Source organism: Ceratotherium simum, chromosome 1 (assembly GCF_057802395.1).
Source record: "Ceratotherium simum simum isolate JZ-2026a chromosome 1, ASM5780239v1, whole genome shotgun sequence".
Classification (NCBI taxonomy): domain Eukaryota; kingdom Metazoa; phylum Chordata; class Mammalia; order Perissodactyla; family Rhinocerotidae; genus Ceratotherium; species Ceratotherium simum.
In genome coordinates, this window is record NC_141900.1 from 27,624,485 (window position 1) to 27,642,410 (window position 17,926).

Below are 17,926 nucleotides of genomic sequence, written 5' to 3' on the forward strand. Positions count from 1 at the left end.
AAGAGGAAGTAGTATCTGAATTATTTTTTAAAGAATACTTAGCAATTGATTGGAAAAATTGGAGGATATAATGATCAGGTAATTAGAGGAGATAATGTTAACTTTAACGAGCACACTGGACACAGGAATGATCGTCTTAAATTTCCATTAAGGCTATGCGCCTTATATCCTTCCCTGAGAACTGTGGCTCACCAAATAATTTAGCCCAATTATACTTGATTTTTAAGTTTCAAGGAGAAAATTTGTTTAAATGACTATAGTCATAATTTTTTTTATCATATTACAGAATCCTAAGGGATATTAATTCTATCCCTTATTTCAACCACTGCTTAAACTAAATCTGGCTGCCACTAAGTATTTATTCTTATACCCACAAGGTGAATATAAATAGCATTGATCTAAGTAGAGTAGCATAGATGTTATAAAATGCCCCGAGGAATTGTCATATATCAAAGCCCTTGAAAAGCTTATAACTTGATAGCTCCCCACAAACGGACGAATTCAGATATGGCTAATAGAAAGGTTACACTCCAAAGGAATAATTGATCGCTTTTAAATGCTCATTTTACCCTTAAGTGAGGCCATATATCATCATTATAATGAACAAAATCAATAGATAACACTTGAATATATCATTCTTTATATTCAAATCTTAACTTGGTGATAGACCAGCATAATAAACACAAAAGAATAATAGGAATCAGGAGATTCCAAATTTAATCCTGAATCCAACATGTACTAAATTTATGGCTGCCTTCGTATGATTTACTTCTATTATGAAAGCTACCCCTTCATTTCCAGCCTCTCATATTCCACACTCCCTACTCCTGCCCTCACCTTCCCTTAAATGTTGGCGTGCTGAGGATTCTATTCTGTACTATCTTAAGGCATTTTTATTTTATTTTATTATGGTGTGTAGATGTATGAAGCAGGTCGAGAGTGAGTCAATAGGGAATAGTGGAATTATGGCAAACTGGAGAATGTTCCACATCCAAAGGCATTCAAACTCACTTTGTATCAGCACACCAAAATGTATGTGTAGTTGAATCTGGCCTTGCTATATACGCAGCTTCCCACTTCCTGGGGAAATTTCAGACCCTTGTTTTCAAAGTCACTCAAAAGCTAAACATAGCGGGGCTGGCCCGGTGGTGTAGTGGTTAAGTTCACGTGCTCTGCTTCAGCAGCCTGGGGTTTGTAGGTTCAAATCCTGGGCACAGACCAACGCATCATTCATCAAGCCATGCTATGGTGGCATCCCACATACAAAATGGAGGACAATGGGCATGGATGTTAGCTCAGGGCTAATCTTCCTCAGCAAAAACAAACAAACAAAAAAAGCTAAACATAAAACTATTCTAGACCAAACTAAATATTTAGCTGCCTAGTAGAAATCTCCTCCTGGATATCCTTGAGTAAGTTTTTGCTGTAAATGTTCTTGACTTTCAAAAATCTTTGCCTGAAACAAACACTGTAGGTCTTTCAAATGTACAATTATATACACATTTCTTTGTAGATCTGAATGCTTTCTTCCATTAAACCTTTGATTATTATCTCTAATCCATATACTTTGAGACTTGATCTTTGGGAACACAAAGTGTTTACAGTTTACATCTCTGCATTTTGTCTTCCATATTTGTTATCTTTTCTCCCATAATTTTTTTTTAAATTATTTTTTACCTTTGTGACATTCTGGGATTATTCTCCATTTCCTCCGTGCATCACTGATGAATAATTTGCATTGTCAAATTTGTTAGTTCTTCCAATGGACATTTTGTTTTAGCGGTTTTAGTTCTGATGATTTTATTTCAGTCAGTTTGTCATAGATCACTGGTACTTTCTTTGGAGGCATTAAGCATACCTTTAAGGTTGTTTTTCTTTTTCCTGAAGTACCTGAAGTAACATTATCTCAAAGGAAAAGTTTCCTCTGTGTCTTAACACTACATTATTTCTACTGTACTGTTACTGAATTTTTCATGGATTCCTCCACTGACTAATTTCTATTTTATTAGTTTTAAATGAAGAAATACCCATGTAATTTAGGATTATATAATCTCAGGAATGGGAAACAGTTAGATGGAATAGATTTTTTCCCAAGCCACTTTTTCCTTGCTGCTGTCATATTTGTAACTTGAGGGCAGAGAATGATATAGAACATTTGGTATGGTTTCTGGTCAACAGTAGACATTTGCTAAGGGCCAGTGTTTTCTTCGGGGTGGGTATTTTGATTCCAATCCTCTAGGTTACAGAGACTCACACAGGTCCTGGCTGAAATCTGGGGTGGTGGTGAAAGGGCCTCTTAAAAAATGAGACAAAGTATAGAGAACAGAAATGGAGGATATATGATTATGACTCACATGTTCTTCAGTCATTTCATATTTGTGTAAAATCAAGCTTCTATTTTAACTCAGATTCATTGACTTACTGGGAAAAAATCTTATTGAGTGATTACAATGTGCTAGTTCCTGTAAGAGCTATGTCAGCTGCTGTGAGTACACCAGAGCTGCCCTCCAGAAACTTCCTAGACTCTAGGGAAGGACACAAGTGAATAGTTTATAAAGATTGGCTGCCCCTCTAAGAAGAAGGAACTGCCATTCCATTACAAAATTCATGTCGGCTTAGGAAAGAACTAGCAAAGTTTCTTCAGGGTCTTAAATACCAAACAGAGGCAATAATAACTGATATGAAGATCTTGACAATGAAAAAAAAATTATGAATATAATGTTTGGGAATATTTATATATTAACAATGTATAATATTATTAAAGGTATATAGAAAATTTAGAAGCACAAAATACAAGACCATTTCAATAGCTCTTAAATAAATATTTGAGAATAATGTCTAAAATCAGCTAATTGTCATGGAAATGGAAAGGAAATGATTGATGTAAGAGAGATGGGAAATAGAGAAAATGACCACTATACCACTAGGCATAGGCATAGAAAAACAAATCCTCTCCTGCTAATGCATAACTGGAGAAAATGTTAAAAATGATCACCATAGGCTCAGAATTTACAATCTTTTAGTCTTCTCCAGGAGGCATAACATTTAAAAGAGAAAATTTATTTAGCTCTCAGATATTTACATCACCATTCAAACATACGAGGACAAATTTATTAATTGATAATATTGTTTCAATATTTAGTATTCTAATTAGTTTCTTTGTTCATTAGATATTAGATGTTGATATATGAGATGATAAACACATTATACAATCTCCAATCATCAATTTTTAATAATGGATATGGCTTTGTGGAATTTGAGCAATAAAAATACAAACCTAAACTGGGATACAGTCACAACAAAGAACGTGATGACATGCCAATTCAAATCAAAACAATGAGATGGCATTATGATTTGTGAACATTTGATATATAAATATCAAGCACTACATGTATAAAGTTGCAAGTATAGCAGCCAATTAAATCCACCTATATATACATTATTGCAAAACTTTTCGTGAGGGTGAGTAAATTTCACCATCCACTGAAGTCTAACTTCATCAGATGAGCAACCATCTTCAAAAAAATCTGTAATCACTGAAAATCCTAACATAGACTATCAAAGTACAATATTTACTTACGTTTCTTAACTTTCTTTACTTGTAAGATACTAAATATTTCCATTGCAGAAAATAAGTTGATCATAGTGATCAAAACACATGCATTAGGGGAGACTAAAAAATACTCAGTACAGCACATAATTTGATAATCATTTAAAAGGGAATTTTTTCCTCAGTTCCAAGTTGAAGAATCTGACTACATTTAAATGATAGAAGTCACTCAGATAAATGAGTAGAGTTTTGGAACTAACTTTAATATGTCAAGATGAGCAAACTGAAAATATGTACAGAAACTGCTAATTATCTCGCAATTAGTATTTTCTCCATTCTCTCTTTAGTAATAGGACTCTATACTTTATTTGGGTGCATGTCTTTTGTGGGGGGTGGGGGGAATTATATTCCACATCTTCTTGCAACTAGGCAAGGCTAGTCACTAAATTGTGGACAAAGGGTACAGATAGAAGTGAGGTGTGCAACCTCCAGAACATGCCCTTAACAGCAAAGGGCATGTCCTCTATTGTCACTTGCCTCCTTCCTGTTTTCTAGAATACAAAAATCATTGTGCATATTGGAGTATCAATCTTGGACCACAACAGGGAAAAGCTACGTTGAGGAGAGCAGACAATGTGAGAAAGACCATGGAAGATGATAGAGAGTTGCCCTATTAGGCCTTGTCCCCACAATGTTACATGAGAGTGGAATAAACTTTTGTCTTGTTTTAGCCACTTTTATGTTAGGTCTCTCTATAACAGCCAAACCAATATACTAATTATTAAATGTGGTTCATTTTTATTCAATGCCTAAGGGCTTACAAGAGCAACAGTATTATCATAGCTAAAGTACTCTGAATTTCCCCAATAAAAAGTTGTAGTGAAGCATAAAATGAATTATCTTACAGTTCTTTACAAATTCTCAAAAATTTTACATGAAATAGTTCAATTCAAAGCTTGACTATATTAGCAGGATTCCAAGAATATTCAGAACTGGAATGAAATATATGGATCACCTAGTCAACTATAGCATGTCTTAGATGAGGGAAAAACAGTTTTAATTTTAATAGGTTTTAATGCCATATGAGTGATTACAATTTTAGGGCTGGACTAGGATATGAATCAAAGCCTCTGATTCCTCTTTTAGCACTCTTTCTACTATGCAGTATTCTTGGCAAATTATTCTGGCACTGTTATTGTTTATATATAAAGAAATGGAAATAATTTCTCCAAACGCTGAGCATGATTTTTAATTTTTTAATTTAGAAGTTGATATTTTGCCCTTTATAGGGTTTTGACTTAATTTGCTAGAGCTAGTCTCATGGCCTAAAAAAAAGAATACATCCTTTTTATAGGCATATTTATAACCCACAGTAATATTATAGGCTTTTTTGGATGGGAGAAGGCAAAAAAACAGGGCAAGTTCAATAGATTGACTTATATTAATTCTTTTCTCTCTTACACAGTTTTATTTGAATATATGAATAAACATCTGTGTAGGCAAATTATGTAAATGTAAACATTGAGTACAACTCAAGCATTACAAGTATGTAACCTGTGTGCACTTTTCCACTTATAATGAACACGCATGCTAACTTTGCAGCATAGTGATTGAATGTAGGATGGTACTTACTGAACAGTCATATCTACATTTGTGCATATGATTGTTAAAATCTTGAACAAACTGGCTATTTCTATGCAAAATAAAAAATAACTTTCTAAAATTAATAAGCAAGCTTGACTTAAGCAAATGAAACTGTTTTACTTGACATTAAAAATGTAACTTTAGTTTAGAGAAAAAAATATGTATTTGCAGTATTGGTATCATTATCTTTAGGCAACATTCGATTGGAGGATTGGATCACAGCATGTTAATCCATTCACTTTGTTTATTATAAAATCTTTTTCATAGTTTCACAAACTAAATGTTTAATAACAGTTGAAACAAGGAAAGTTGATGAAAACTCTGCATATATATATATATATATATATATAGTGTGTGTGTGTGTGTGTGTGTGTGTGTGTGTGTGTGAGGAAGATCAGCCCTGAGCTAACATCGGTGCCAATCCTCCTCTTTTTGCTGAGGAAGACCAGCTCTGAGCTAACATCTATTGCCAATCCTCCTCCTTTTTTTTTCTCCCCCAAAGCCCCAGTAGATATCGGTACGTCATAGGTGCACATCCTTCTAGTTGCTGTATTGTGGGACGCGGCCTCAGCATGGCCGGACAAGCGGTGCGTCGGTGCGCGCCTGGGATCCGAACCCGGGCCGCCAGTAGCGGAGCGCGCACTTAACCGCTAAGCCACGGGGCGGGCCCTCTGCATATATTTTTAAATGACCACATAATTTTTAAATATCAAATACTAATCCTAATGGTGAAACTAAACAATGTCTCTCCAAAAATGATATTCATTCTGATACCAATCAATAACCTACTAAAACATTTTGTGTTAGCTGTCGGTTTGTCCTTTTTTTTTTTTTTTTTAAAGATTTTATTTATTTATTTTTTCCCCCCAAAGCCCCAGTAGATAGTTGTGTGTCACAGCTGCACATCCTTCTAGTTGCTGTATGTGGGACGCGGCCTCAGCATGGCCGGAGAAGCAGCGCGTCGGTGCGCGCCCGGGATCCGAACCCGGGTCGCCAGCAGTGGAGCGCGCTCACTTAACCACCAAGCCACGGGGCCGGCCCCTGTCGGTTTGTCCTTAATAAGCCTCCTACATCATTAAAACGACACAGATACTTACCATAAGAGGATAATTAGCACTACTGAAACACTTTTTAAACCAATCCTAGTTCTTCAACTATGAAATGGAGAAAATTAAATCTATTTCCTTCATAGTTTTATTGTAGGAATTAAAATAATTTGAGTAAAGTGGTTAGTAGTGTGCAGGCAAAGTTAGTGCTCAATAAACTATTCACAAGTAGTATTCACAAGTAGTAGTCATGGTGGTATAATTTGGGAAGGTGTGGCATTTTAAGCAAACTATTGGTTTTTTTTTTCTGAAGACAAGCTACACTTGTTTTTATATATTTTTTCACTTTCTTGTTAAATAGCTGGAAGAAAACTCTATATCACAGGATAGGAATATATTTGTTAATTCAGAGAAAAAAGTGTGAAATAACAAATAATAATTATATTTGTTTGATTTGTTCACTGATATATCCCTAGCTCTTAGAAGAATACTGAAAACATAGGAGGCCCTCAACAAATATTTTTAGATAAATACATGTGTATATAGGTATTATTTTCTGATGAAAAAAGTCAAATACATGAGAATTTAAGAAAATTTAAGTATAAAATTGTATTTTACAATTTTGTAAATGTTGCTACCATAACTAAGTAATTAAAATGTCTCCCTAATGTCTGTCCAAATGTGGTGATGTTAGAAGTAACTGATTCGAGCTAAAATAATCCATGTTCTAAAATCATTTGTATATGTACATTAGAGTCAGTGATTTGTAAAGTCATTTATAAAGGCATATTGAGCCTTTCTATGCTTCAAAGATTGGGCAGGCAGGGCCACTTGTTGCACAGCTTCCAGGATGTGATTTACATTGTAGTTGAAATAAGTGGTTCCTCCTGGTGTGTGCAGTTCAGGCCAGAGTAGGCCTGCCTAGTAACCCTGGTGACAGAAGCCAGGTTACAGAGATGGGTAAGATCCGATTGCTGTCATCAACATTGCTAATGGAGTACAGATTGTTTAAGTCAGTGCATTGGACGGAGGTCTGGACAGGGTGCAGTGGGAGTTCAGATCCAGAGAAATACGTGGCATTTCTACTTAGGAAGATGCCAATAATAAGTTGTTAAAAATCACATAAGCGCCAAAATTCATCACTACTTTGTTGGGTCTAGCTAGTCTTCTGCTTATGCTATTGAACATTTTCCGAAAAAGTAAACCTGCCAGGTCAGCTTGTTTTGTAAAGCCAATCATTCTAGCATAATTAACTTTATCTTGGAATTTAATATAAAACTTTTAATACTCACATCAAGATCATCCTTTGCATTGTAGTAGACAACTTCATTGCTCTATAAAAAAAGAAAAGAAGAGTGCTTTATTGATTTGAGTAAAAACATAAAAATACACTGGAGCAACCACTGAATAAGTTTTTTGCATATTTTAAAAAATAAACCCCTCATAATATTCCTTTCACAATATATTCCACAAAGATCCACAAAGATTTTCTAAGAACATATTAAAACACTTTATCAGTGATACTGAAAAATACATCCTGCATTGAGGAAAAAAGATCACAGTATAGGTCTGAGAACCATTTGTCAGGAAAGAATCAAGTATTCCTAACGCAAATTAAGTTATATACATACACACACACATACCCAAACATGCACGTACACACACACCAACACATAGACATATATGTATAGCTAAATCATAAAATGATAAACAGGATAATTCAAGAAAAATGTAAGATAAGCAGCTTGTTAATATTTTGCTGAAACTATGACTTTAAAAAAATATATATCGAGTGTTGAAATTATTCTTGAAGAAAGGTGTTTCTGTGCAATATTGGCAGAAATTTCTTCATGCGATTCAGACAAGGGATCAAGAGTAACCATGAATTTAGATAGTAAAAAATATCAGATTATCTAATACACTATTATGCTCATATTCTACTAAAGTGATGAATGAGCACTGGCTCCTCAAGAATAAATGTATATGGACATTTCTGCTAGTCACCAAGGTTGCTGAAATATGCCATAAATATAAATTATGGACATAAATTGTGTTATAGAGGGAAAATGGAAAGAAGGAATAAAATGATTGCCAAGTGATTTAAAATTCCTATTCTTCATGTCTTCGAGACCTGTTCCATACAATGTTAAAATAATCCACTTATACTGATTTCCTTTTCCTTTCTTCTCCTCCCGAACTGATTGAAGATATAGCCCATCTTCCATATGTCTTCAGTATTAACTAGAGCAATATGTAAAAATCCATTTTTCTGTGCCTCTTTAACATCTAAAACATGGATACTCTAAAATTTTATTGAAAGAAAACACAATACACAAAAATTTTTGAAAATTACTGGGGAAAAAATTCAACATATTAGTGCTTCTTGAAGTGTGTTCCAAAAAAAAAAAAATCACTATTTCTTCAAAACATTCTATGGTCATACTACTTTAGAATAAACAATAAAGTTAAAATTGTCTCTTTTCGGCTTCACGGAGCCTCAGTGTATGAATATACATTATAAATCTCCAAGAGGAAAATAGATCTTGTTTTGTTTCCCAAACTATTTGCCACAGAACCTGCCTCCCTTTTTTGATTTGAAAAACATACCATGAGACTGAAGATCTATAAAAATAGGTCCCTCTGAAGACCAAACAAACCAAAACCTACATAGATAAGTAACAGAACATATGATTCATAATATTGAATAAAATTTGAATTGATTCAAAATATTGAATATTAAATTTATTTCATTTAGAGTCAACAGAACTTTAAAAAATACCATTTAGTGAAAGAATTATTAAGTAGCTAAAGAATTTTAACATGCATAAAAGTTCTAATTCCTGAAATAATTCTTATAGCACAAGTTTTGTAACAAAGTTACAATACAAAATCAGAACTCATCACATACACAAAGCAAGGGAATCTTCTGAATCCACCTGAGACCTAAATCTAATTACTAGTTTATTGATCCCTATTGCAACTCTGTAATTTATACTTAGGAGACAATATTCAATTTAGAATGTAGATTCCATCAAAAGTTAAAACACTGAATAAGTTCATCTTCGTTTTGGACTTTATTTCTCCCAACTACTTGCTTATATTTACAGAATTGAAATGTGTAGAAAACAAGTTGAAACTGCATTAAATTTCAAGTGGTTCAGCATCGTCATTTTCAACATTCTCTAAAGACCTATATGCACATATTGCTGTGCCAAGAGAGACACAAAATATGTTAAACATATCTATCCCTATCCTTTAGATAAGAAGATGAATATAGACAAATCACATAAAATAACTTACATGTCTAGGATTACACTTTGCCCATGGTACTAGAGCTAATGGACTAAATTAATTAGTTAACTTTTTTTTTATGTGTGACACATGGTCACATATAACGAATAAAGAGTATTTGTTTGTTAAACCTATGATTACGAGTATCATATACAGTTTCAAAAAAGGCTAAAGTATGATAAAGAAATGCTAGCTTTAACTCAAACTAAGTATTTTGATTCTATTAATATAAATTGTGCTTGAAATTAAAATAAAAATAAAAAGGAAGAAAATCTAAGTTTGAGAATTTCTAAAAGTTTTTCCTTTTGCTACTGTACTATATTTTGTACAAAACTTTATTACCTCTTCTTTTAGATATCCTATATTGCTCTTAAAACTTATTGAAAATGTGTACTGCAAAGTTTTTTAAAATTTTATGCATTTGCACAAGGCTTTCTGGAATTTGGAAGACACAGAATTCCAAAAACTGCTTTTTTTTTTTAAAGTAAACTGAAAAAAAGTACATTAGTCATAAAATAATAATGCATGTCAAACATCCATAATCCTCGTAACTAGGTACTTTGTATTTCTCCTTTTTTTTTTTTTTTGTAAGGAAGATTAGCCCTGAACTAACATCTTTGCCAATCTTCCCCTGTTTTGTATGCAGGTCGCCACCACAGCATGGCTTGATGAGCCACGTGTAGGTCTGCACCTGGGATCTGAACCCATGAACCTGGGCTGCCGAAGCAGAGTGCATCAAACTTAACCACTATGCCACCAGACCGGCCTCTATTTCTACTTTTAAAAAGCTCTTTATACAATGTTTATTTCTTCCAAGGTCAAAATATAAATGCAAAGAAAAACAAAAGTGTAACTTTTGATAGAACAACAAAACTATAAAAGACCTCAATGGAGTATATGTTCATAGGTTGTCAAGTTGTAATAAGAAAACACAGATCTTACTGGAACGTGCAACTGATTACATCCACTGCCTTATAACACAATTTCTTCTTCACCAATAAATGAGACATTGCTTTTGGCTTAGAAGCATTTTTTCCCCCATTTTCTATCAATATATTTTCCTTTCTCAAACTCCAAACTTTGCATTGATGGCATGCACATTTCATTATTCCCTTATTTAACCTAACAGAAAAGCTCAATTAATCAATTTTAGTAAGGATAAATCTATGCAGAGCATCAGGATTTGGGAAAATGGTAACTGCGCATGTAATCTGTCAACTCAGTCCACATACATGGCAGTATGACACTAAAATAAATGGCAAACATTCATAGAGCATTTAATTTATATAGCCTTATAAAAATGTTTCCAGTCTTAGTTCATCATACTTTCTTACAGAAAATTGCAATGATTTGCTTCCCTGTGGCTTGTGTTTAAATAGTTTCAGAATTATTTGGCTCAGAAATAATTTAAAAGTATGATTGAGAAAAATCACAATTTGGTGAAGTCATAATTCTCTTTCCTATTGCATTCATTTATAGTTATCTCCACTATGTAAAAATATATATTAGCTCTGCTATATAAAAATGTATAAGATGTGTGCAGCTATGTTAAACTAAATCAGTCTGAAATCAAATGACTCAAATCACTTAGCTACCAAAATATATCCAGAACCAATCTTAACAGGATTGGGATAAAGGACAATTCTCAGACATAAAAGACAAATCACACTGAATCAGCCCAACTTCTGTGTTCCGATGTTTTTATAGGGAGGAAGTTTGCTTAAAATTAACTCTGTGCTAAAAGGAAATTAGGAGAGAAAATTGTACAAAAACAGTTAAATGCCTGAGGGGGTGAAATTAAAGGAGAAAACTCAAAAGCATCATCTAAATTCCTTTTCCCTTTACCCTGTCCCCTGCCTCCATCCCACTTAGACTTTGTACAGGGAGATTTTCGGGTCTCACAACCAACAGAGGGAGCCACAACTCACTAATTCAACAATACTTGGGCAACCTTACTCTGCTAAGTGTTGGAGAAACAAAGATGATGACTGTCTACACCCTGACCTTCATAAAAAGCAAGTTCTCACCCTCCCAACTCACACGGGGCCAGAAGTTAAGGCAGCTGAGCCAGTCGCTCTGACCTGCTAGAACTGAAGAATATCTCTTATTATCCTTGGACGGCATGAACACATAAAACCAAAACTTTCCCAGGTTTCAAAACAGGTGAGAGTTAAGATTTCAGATAGTTGAGACATTCCTCCTCTGTTGATCAATTCAAGCATGTCTGTTTACCAGTGTGTGTGTGTGTGTGTGTGTGTGTTTCTTTCTGAACCATTTACCTATCCTATCACTCAAAATTCCCTCAGTCCCTCCTCCAGGAAGTATATAGTTATACCACTATCATTTAAAACTTTAAAACTATGGCATATAAACTAATTGTCACAGGCACAGATTAGAGAATTGAGTCTTCTTGTTTCTGTATTATCCTTCTCCCTAAATGTTTTTATGCAAATTATTAAACAACATCATCTTGGAGGGTATTTCACACTCAAGCACTGAGGCTTTCAGTGGATTTCAGTGCATTATGTGTAGTATGATAGGATAAACTCAGCAACAGCCTCAAACTAGATTCACAGATTAGTTAAACCTTTAGAGAGCAATTTTTCACAATTTAAGCACCACCAGATGACAAGAGCAAATTGTTTTGTTTCTGATTTTTGACCAAGTAGTTTAGTTATTTATTATCTCCTTGAAACAAATTTACCCAAATGGTCCATGCTAATATAATACTGCTGCTTTACTGAAATTTAAAACATCCTCCAGAAAGTTGAGAGATAAATTACTTTAGTTTCCCAGTGTCTACTGGGAGTCAACATATAAATCTGGACAAAATAGACCATTCCATCTTAAAAATGTATATTGGGAGTGACAGTCCCTTGCATGCCACTTTCCTATAAAAGTCGGCCTCTGATGAATAGTCTATGTTAAAAATCTCAAGCTAAGTACAAAGCTTCCACATGGAAGTAAGAAGTTGCCGAGGGTAAGATTTAAATATTGGAACTGAAAATTAGGATTTTATAGCCAACATCTGAAATATATGACACATTCCAAATTCTAATAGAGAGTAACTTCTTTTCCAATTTACTAATTCTCTTTTCTTGGCTATACACTTGACTCTGCACATGATCCACAGCCTGACAAATTTGGGGAAACTGTATTTTCTGCTAAATTTGCTTTTTAAAAAAATCTCATTCTTGGGGGCCGGCCCCGTGGCGTAGTGGTTAAGTGCGCGCTCTCCGCTGCTGGCGGCCCAGGTTCGGATCCCGGGCGCGCGCCGACGCACTGCTTGTCAGGCCATGCTGTGGCGCCGTCCCATATAAAGTGGAGTAAGAGGGGCACGGATGTTAGCCCAGGGCCAGTCTTCCTCAGCAAAAAAAGAGGAGGATAGGCATGGATGTTAGCTCAGGGATGATCTTCCTCACAAAAAAAAAAACAAAAAAAAACTCATTCTTACCGTCACTTTTATCACGCTTTAGTTCCAAATATGAAGTCAATAGGATGAACATTAAGGATACTCTGTTATCATGAATTGTGTTAATGAATCTTGCCAACCAAGATCCATACTGTTTAGCTCGAATCATTTACAACTCAAATTTTCTGATTAATATATCTTTGTAACAATTTGACCTAGTAACCATACACACCACTGCTACTGCTTGTGCCCAAGTCAGCCATGGTACATGGGATGAGATAATCAGCAGCACTATAGCACTGTGTGCATAAAAGAACTTAGGAACGTGTGTGTGTTTTTTGTATGCATGCATGTCTGTGTGGGGGAGTGTGAATGTGAGTGAATGTTTCTAAAGATAGCTGAAAGAAACCGAACCAGTAAATTAAAGACAATGGTCCTTGAAAAAAAGTATTTTTTATATCATTAAATTTGTTTGAGGTTTGGAATGCATGAGCATGTTGTTTACAAAGATTAAAAAAAAATAAAGACGGGCACAGGTCCACCTGAAGATCAATGTTACCAGATTGGTGTACTAAAAGCATGTGATAAACCTACATTCATATTATGTAATGAGAGAATAAATAAGACAATTGATGTACCTAAAGTGTTTACACAGTGCCTGGCATGCCATATGTGTCCCATATATGTTATGAACTATTATTTTATATATTGAAAAAGAAAAATCAGGAATGTCCATAGAATTTATCTATTAGCTTTATCTAGTACTTACATATGAATTAAAGTAAATTATTATAATTTTATTTTATTTATTTATTTTTCCCCCCAAAGCCCCAGTAGATAGTTATATGTCATAGCTGCACATCCTTCTAGTTGCTGTACGTGGGACGCGGCCTCAGCGTGGCCGGAGAAACGGTGCGTTGGTGCGCGCCCAGGATCCGAACCCGGGCCGCCAGCAGCGGAGCGCGCGCACTTAACCGCTAAACCACGGGGCCGGCCCTAAAGTAAATTATTATAATTTTATTTTCTTAGATCAGTTGGTATACTGTGAGTCTATTTAATTCATTTAAAGTCCTTTCTGCAAAGATTCCATGTAGCAGAGTGGAGAAGAAATGGAATTACTAGGGCAAGCCCTGTGGCGTAGTGGTTAAGTCCAATGCACAAAGCAGCCCGGGTTCACGGGTTCAGATCTAGGGCATGGACCGAGGGTAGGGTTGTAGGGTGCCATGCTGTGACAGCAACCCACATACAAAATAGAGGAAGATTGGCACAGATGTTAGCTCAGGGCAAATCTTCCTCACCAAAAAAAAAAAAAAGAAACGGAATTACTAATTGCTGTTGTTATTTTTAATCTGATAAATTAAATGAGGTAATTTATAAGAAAGTCTAACACAAATGGTAATTAAGTGATGGTTCTGTATGCATCCTGTTCATGTAACATGTTGCTGTGCTCCAAACTTCTCTGTGATTCTAAGCACACTTTTCCAACCCCACCTCTCCTTACATTTCAATCCTCATTCACTCCTGCCCAGAAAAACTCCACCTTGTATTAAACCAAAAGTTTGCTTGTCCATCCCAACACCCAAACTGGAATCTTGATGGAGAAAATTACACAAGTAGCCCTCACATAGGTAAGTCAGCGGTTCTCACATTTTAAAAACTATAGTAAACATGTGGATTTGCTTTGCTAAGTTTTCTTCTATTCAGAAACTTTACTGTCTTTGGGAAACTGTTTCTTCTAATCATGTGATTCTATTTGGCTGGCAAATCATACTGTTCCACTTAGCTGACCACAGAAATTAACAGGTGTCTAAATCTATCCAATAATAGTATCTCATTTCCCTATACCTTTTCCAGAAATATTCCATTTTCCAGGAGTAGTTATGGTTGCAAAAGCTGAGCTGGTTAAAGCCTGAATCCTGATGTACCTGAGGCTACTTCCATCTATTGGCTTCTTAGTTGTAAAACCAATAATTTATTATTTTTTTCTTAAACTAGTTAGAATGTGGTTTATAACTCTTACAACTGGTAGTACTAATACAAATACCATACAAAGCTTTTTCCATTCTAATGTCTTGTTACTAACAGTCAATAGCATTTGCTTGAACTGTAATTTCTGTTGGTGGCATTATGAGAATGTAACTATTCTTGAACTAATTCTCCTGTCTGTGCCCTGGATGCTAGCCCCTCCTGCATCCTTACATATCCCATTCCTTCACCATCCTTTTCTTTCTTGTGTGTTCATTGTCTCTTTAATCATATTCAAGAGATTTGCAAAAAAGATTTGTGGAATAAAAATCCAGATGAGTTCTGGCATGAAATTTCTCTTTTTTGTCCAAAGTTTAAAATTCTAGCAGAAGATTTCAAAACAAAGAAGCCACGAGATCAAAATTTTCTTAGTTGATATATAAATAAAAAACATTTGAATATTTTTCTAATACTTCTCTAATGTACTAAGGGTCAAAAATCCCTTAGTGCCAATTTTGTATTTTGTGAGTAGTATATCAGCAAGTAATAACCATTTTAAAAGTGATTTCTATCAATTTCTTTACATCAGATCCTCACTAGCCTTTAGAAATTAGTTGCATAATAAAAAATGGAGTAACTGTAAGAATTTTGATTATATGCTTGAATATCACAGTTTCGATTACAGAAGATGAAAGTGAAATATGATTGCTAAGACGTTCAATAATCTATGTTTTATAGTGGAAAAATATAATCTATTCCTTCTCATAACTCTCAGCATTCATTCATAAGAATACATATATATTGAGCTTTGCACACATACCAAGCCCTGTGCTAGAAACCTAAATACATATGCTTTTGGGGGAACCTGATTGTTAAACATAAAACAGTGAACAACATATTATCAACCTCAATTTTGCATACTGGAAAACTAAGACTAACAGTAGTTAAACTGAGTCTAACACAGGCCTTCTTATCCCTAATCAAGTACTTGCTCCTCCCATGTACTGGTATTATGAATGCAGGAATTATCTATTTCTTGGAGACAGTGAATTCCTTACATACTCTACATAGTTCACCTAATAATAAAGGGAATGTCTAATAATCTTTGAAACACATTCATTCATTTTATCTGTTCTTTTAACTTTCCTTATAGCCTGTTTTAAAATGTGAATTTAGGGCCGGCCCCGTGGCTTGGTGGTTAAGTGCGCGCACTCCGATGCTGGTGACCCAGGTTCGGATCCCAGGCGCGCACCAAGGCACCACTTCTCCGTCCATCCTGAGGCCGAGTCCCACATACAGCAATTAGAAGGATGTGCAGCTATGACATACAACTATCTACTGGGGCTTTGGGGGGAAAAAATAAATAAATAAAAATCTTAAAAAAAAAAATGTGAATTTAATTTAATACTAAATTCTTTAGCTTAAATAGAAGAAGAACAAAACTGGAAAATAATTTTAACCTTTTTAAAGATTACTTCTGTTACTTTTAGCAAACACCATTTTACATTTATTCATCAGGTAATCACCATTATATATTTATAATATTGCATTTTTTTTAAGTTGCCATTATGGTGCTTGTAAATTGAAGTATTATTTAATAACTGGCCCAGCACACCAACCAATCAACAAGGCAAAGCTGTCTAAGAGGAGTGGTCACAGCAAAAGATGATAGACCCAGCTGTCTTTACTATGTTTAATGACCTACCTAATTACGGAGGTGATGAAATACTCCAGCCCAATGCTATACACGGAGACTAGTGATACAACTGGAAATACCATCCTAGGTGAAAGAAATGTTTGTAATATTCACCAAAGGAAATGTCCATTACTTCTACAGAGAAGTAGTAAATTAAAAAAAAAAGGAGAGAAGATTAAATTATTTCTATTTGAGTACTGACAATGTTCTATTATGCATATATTCAAGGCTAACACAGTGTCTGGAATGTTTATGAACTGCTATTGAAGGGACAGATAAATGAATATCATAGGTCAACAGGGAAGCAACAAAACACACATACACATGCATATGTGCATGCACACACACACACAATGCATCAGAGTAGAGAAATAAGTATACAGCTTTAAAAAAGCTTCAAATAAGTTAAACCATAGAGCACTTTCATTCTTGTAAGAAATCAGGAGGAATTCCAACTGGAGTGTGATTTCAGAGTTCCTTGGTTCTTGAACTTCAAAGGACATCAATTCCTATTAAACATTAAGAGCTCTAGCAATTTATTTCTTCATCTGATAGACTTTAAATAAGAATCTGCCTGGATGCTTTTTTAGTTCTCCAAATGATATCAATAAATATATGATTTAAAACTGTAGGAGAAAAGCAAAAGTAGAACATGAGAGGATAAATCTATTATTTTCTTCAGCCACCAAATCTCCCAGGAAACTCAGTCCAGAAATGAACAAACACATCTATAATACTGAGGAACTTGCTTTAATCTCCTCTAATCTGTAACTCCGATGAAGCTTTGTGTATAATCATCTAAAACATTAAAATTTAATCCACCAAAATATTTCATTTTGTATGCTTCTTCTTATTGACTTAGACAACCCATGGATTTTCCTGACTCATGATCAAAGTTAATAGCACTTGATCATAACAATATATGATGTCCTTGCAATAGAGTCTTGTTAATTGTCCAACGGTAATATCAGCACTGCCTTTCCAAATTACTCATTATCAACTTCAGAAAATTATCATACTAAAACAAAATATAAAGACTTACATTATGGTCAATGAATTACTGAGTGTAAAATAATCTGGCCAAGATCAGAGCTTCAAAGAACATTAAGTTGGTAATCATTACATCAATTTAATTCATCTTTCACTAGACTTGAGGGGCTATGCAGGATGGGAAAGGAGGAGACAGAGAAGATACATTTTTATGTGTCCATTATGGGATAGGCATTTACATACATAATATCATTTAAAATTTACAAAATTCCTTGGATATGCAATAGGTATGATCTTTTTTGAAAATAATAAACTGATAAAAATTTCGTTAA

At 34.6% G+C, this 17,926-nt stretch overlaps 1 protein-coding gene across 6 annotated transcripts in view; it reads right to left on the reverse strand.

Moving 5' to 3' along the window:
* Nucleotides 1-17,926, reverse strand: part of CACNA2D1 (calcium voltage-gated channel auxiliary subunit alpha2delta 1) — a 504,823-nt gene that overhangs the window by 203,498 nt on the left and 283,399 nt on the right. For all 6 annotated transcript variants that reach the window (XM_087445189.1, XM_014788140.2, XM_014788141.2 and 3 more), the window contains one exon: nt 7,533-7,574. In XM_087445189.1, the coding sequence (XP_087301315.1) occupies nt 7,533-7,574 (42 nt within the window). The remainder of the gene's footprint in view (nt 1-7,532; nt 7,575-17,926) is intronic.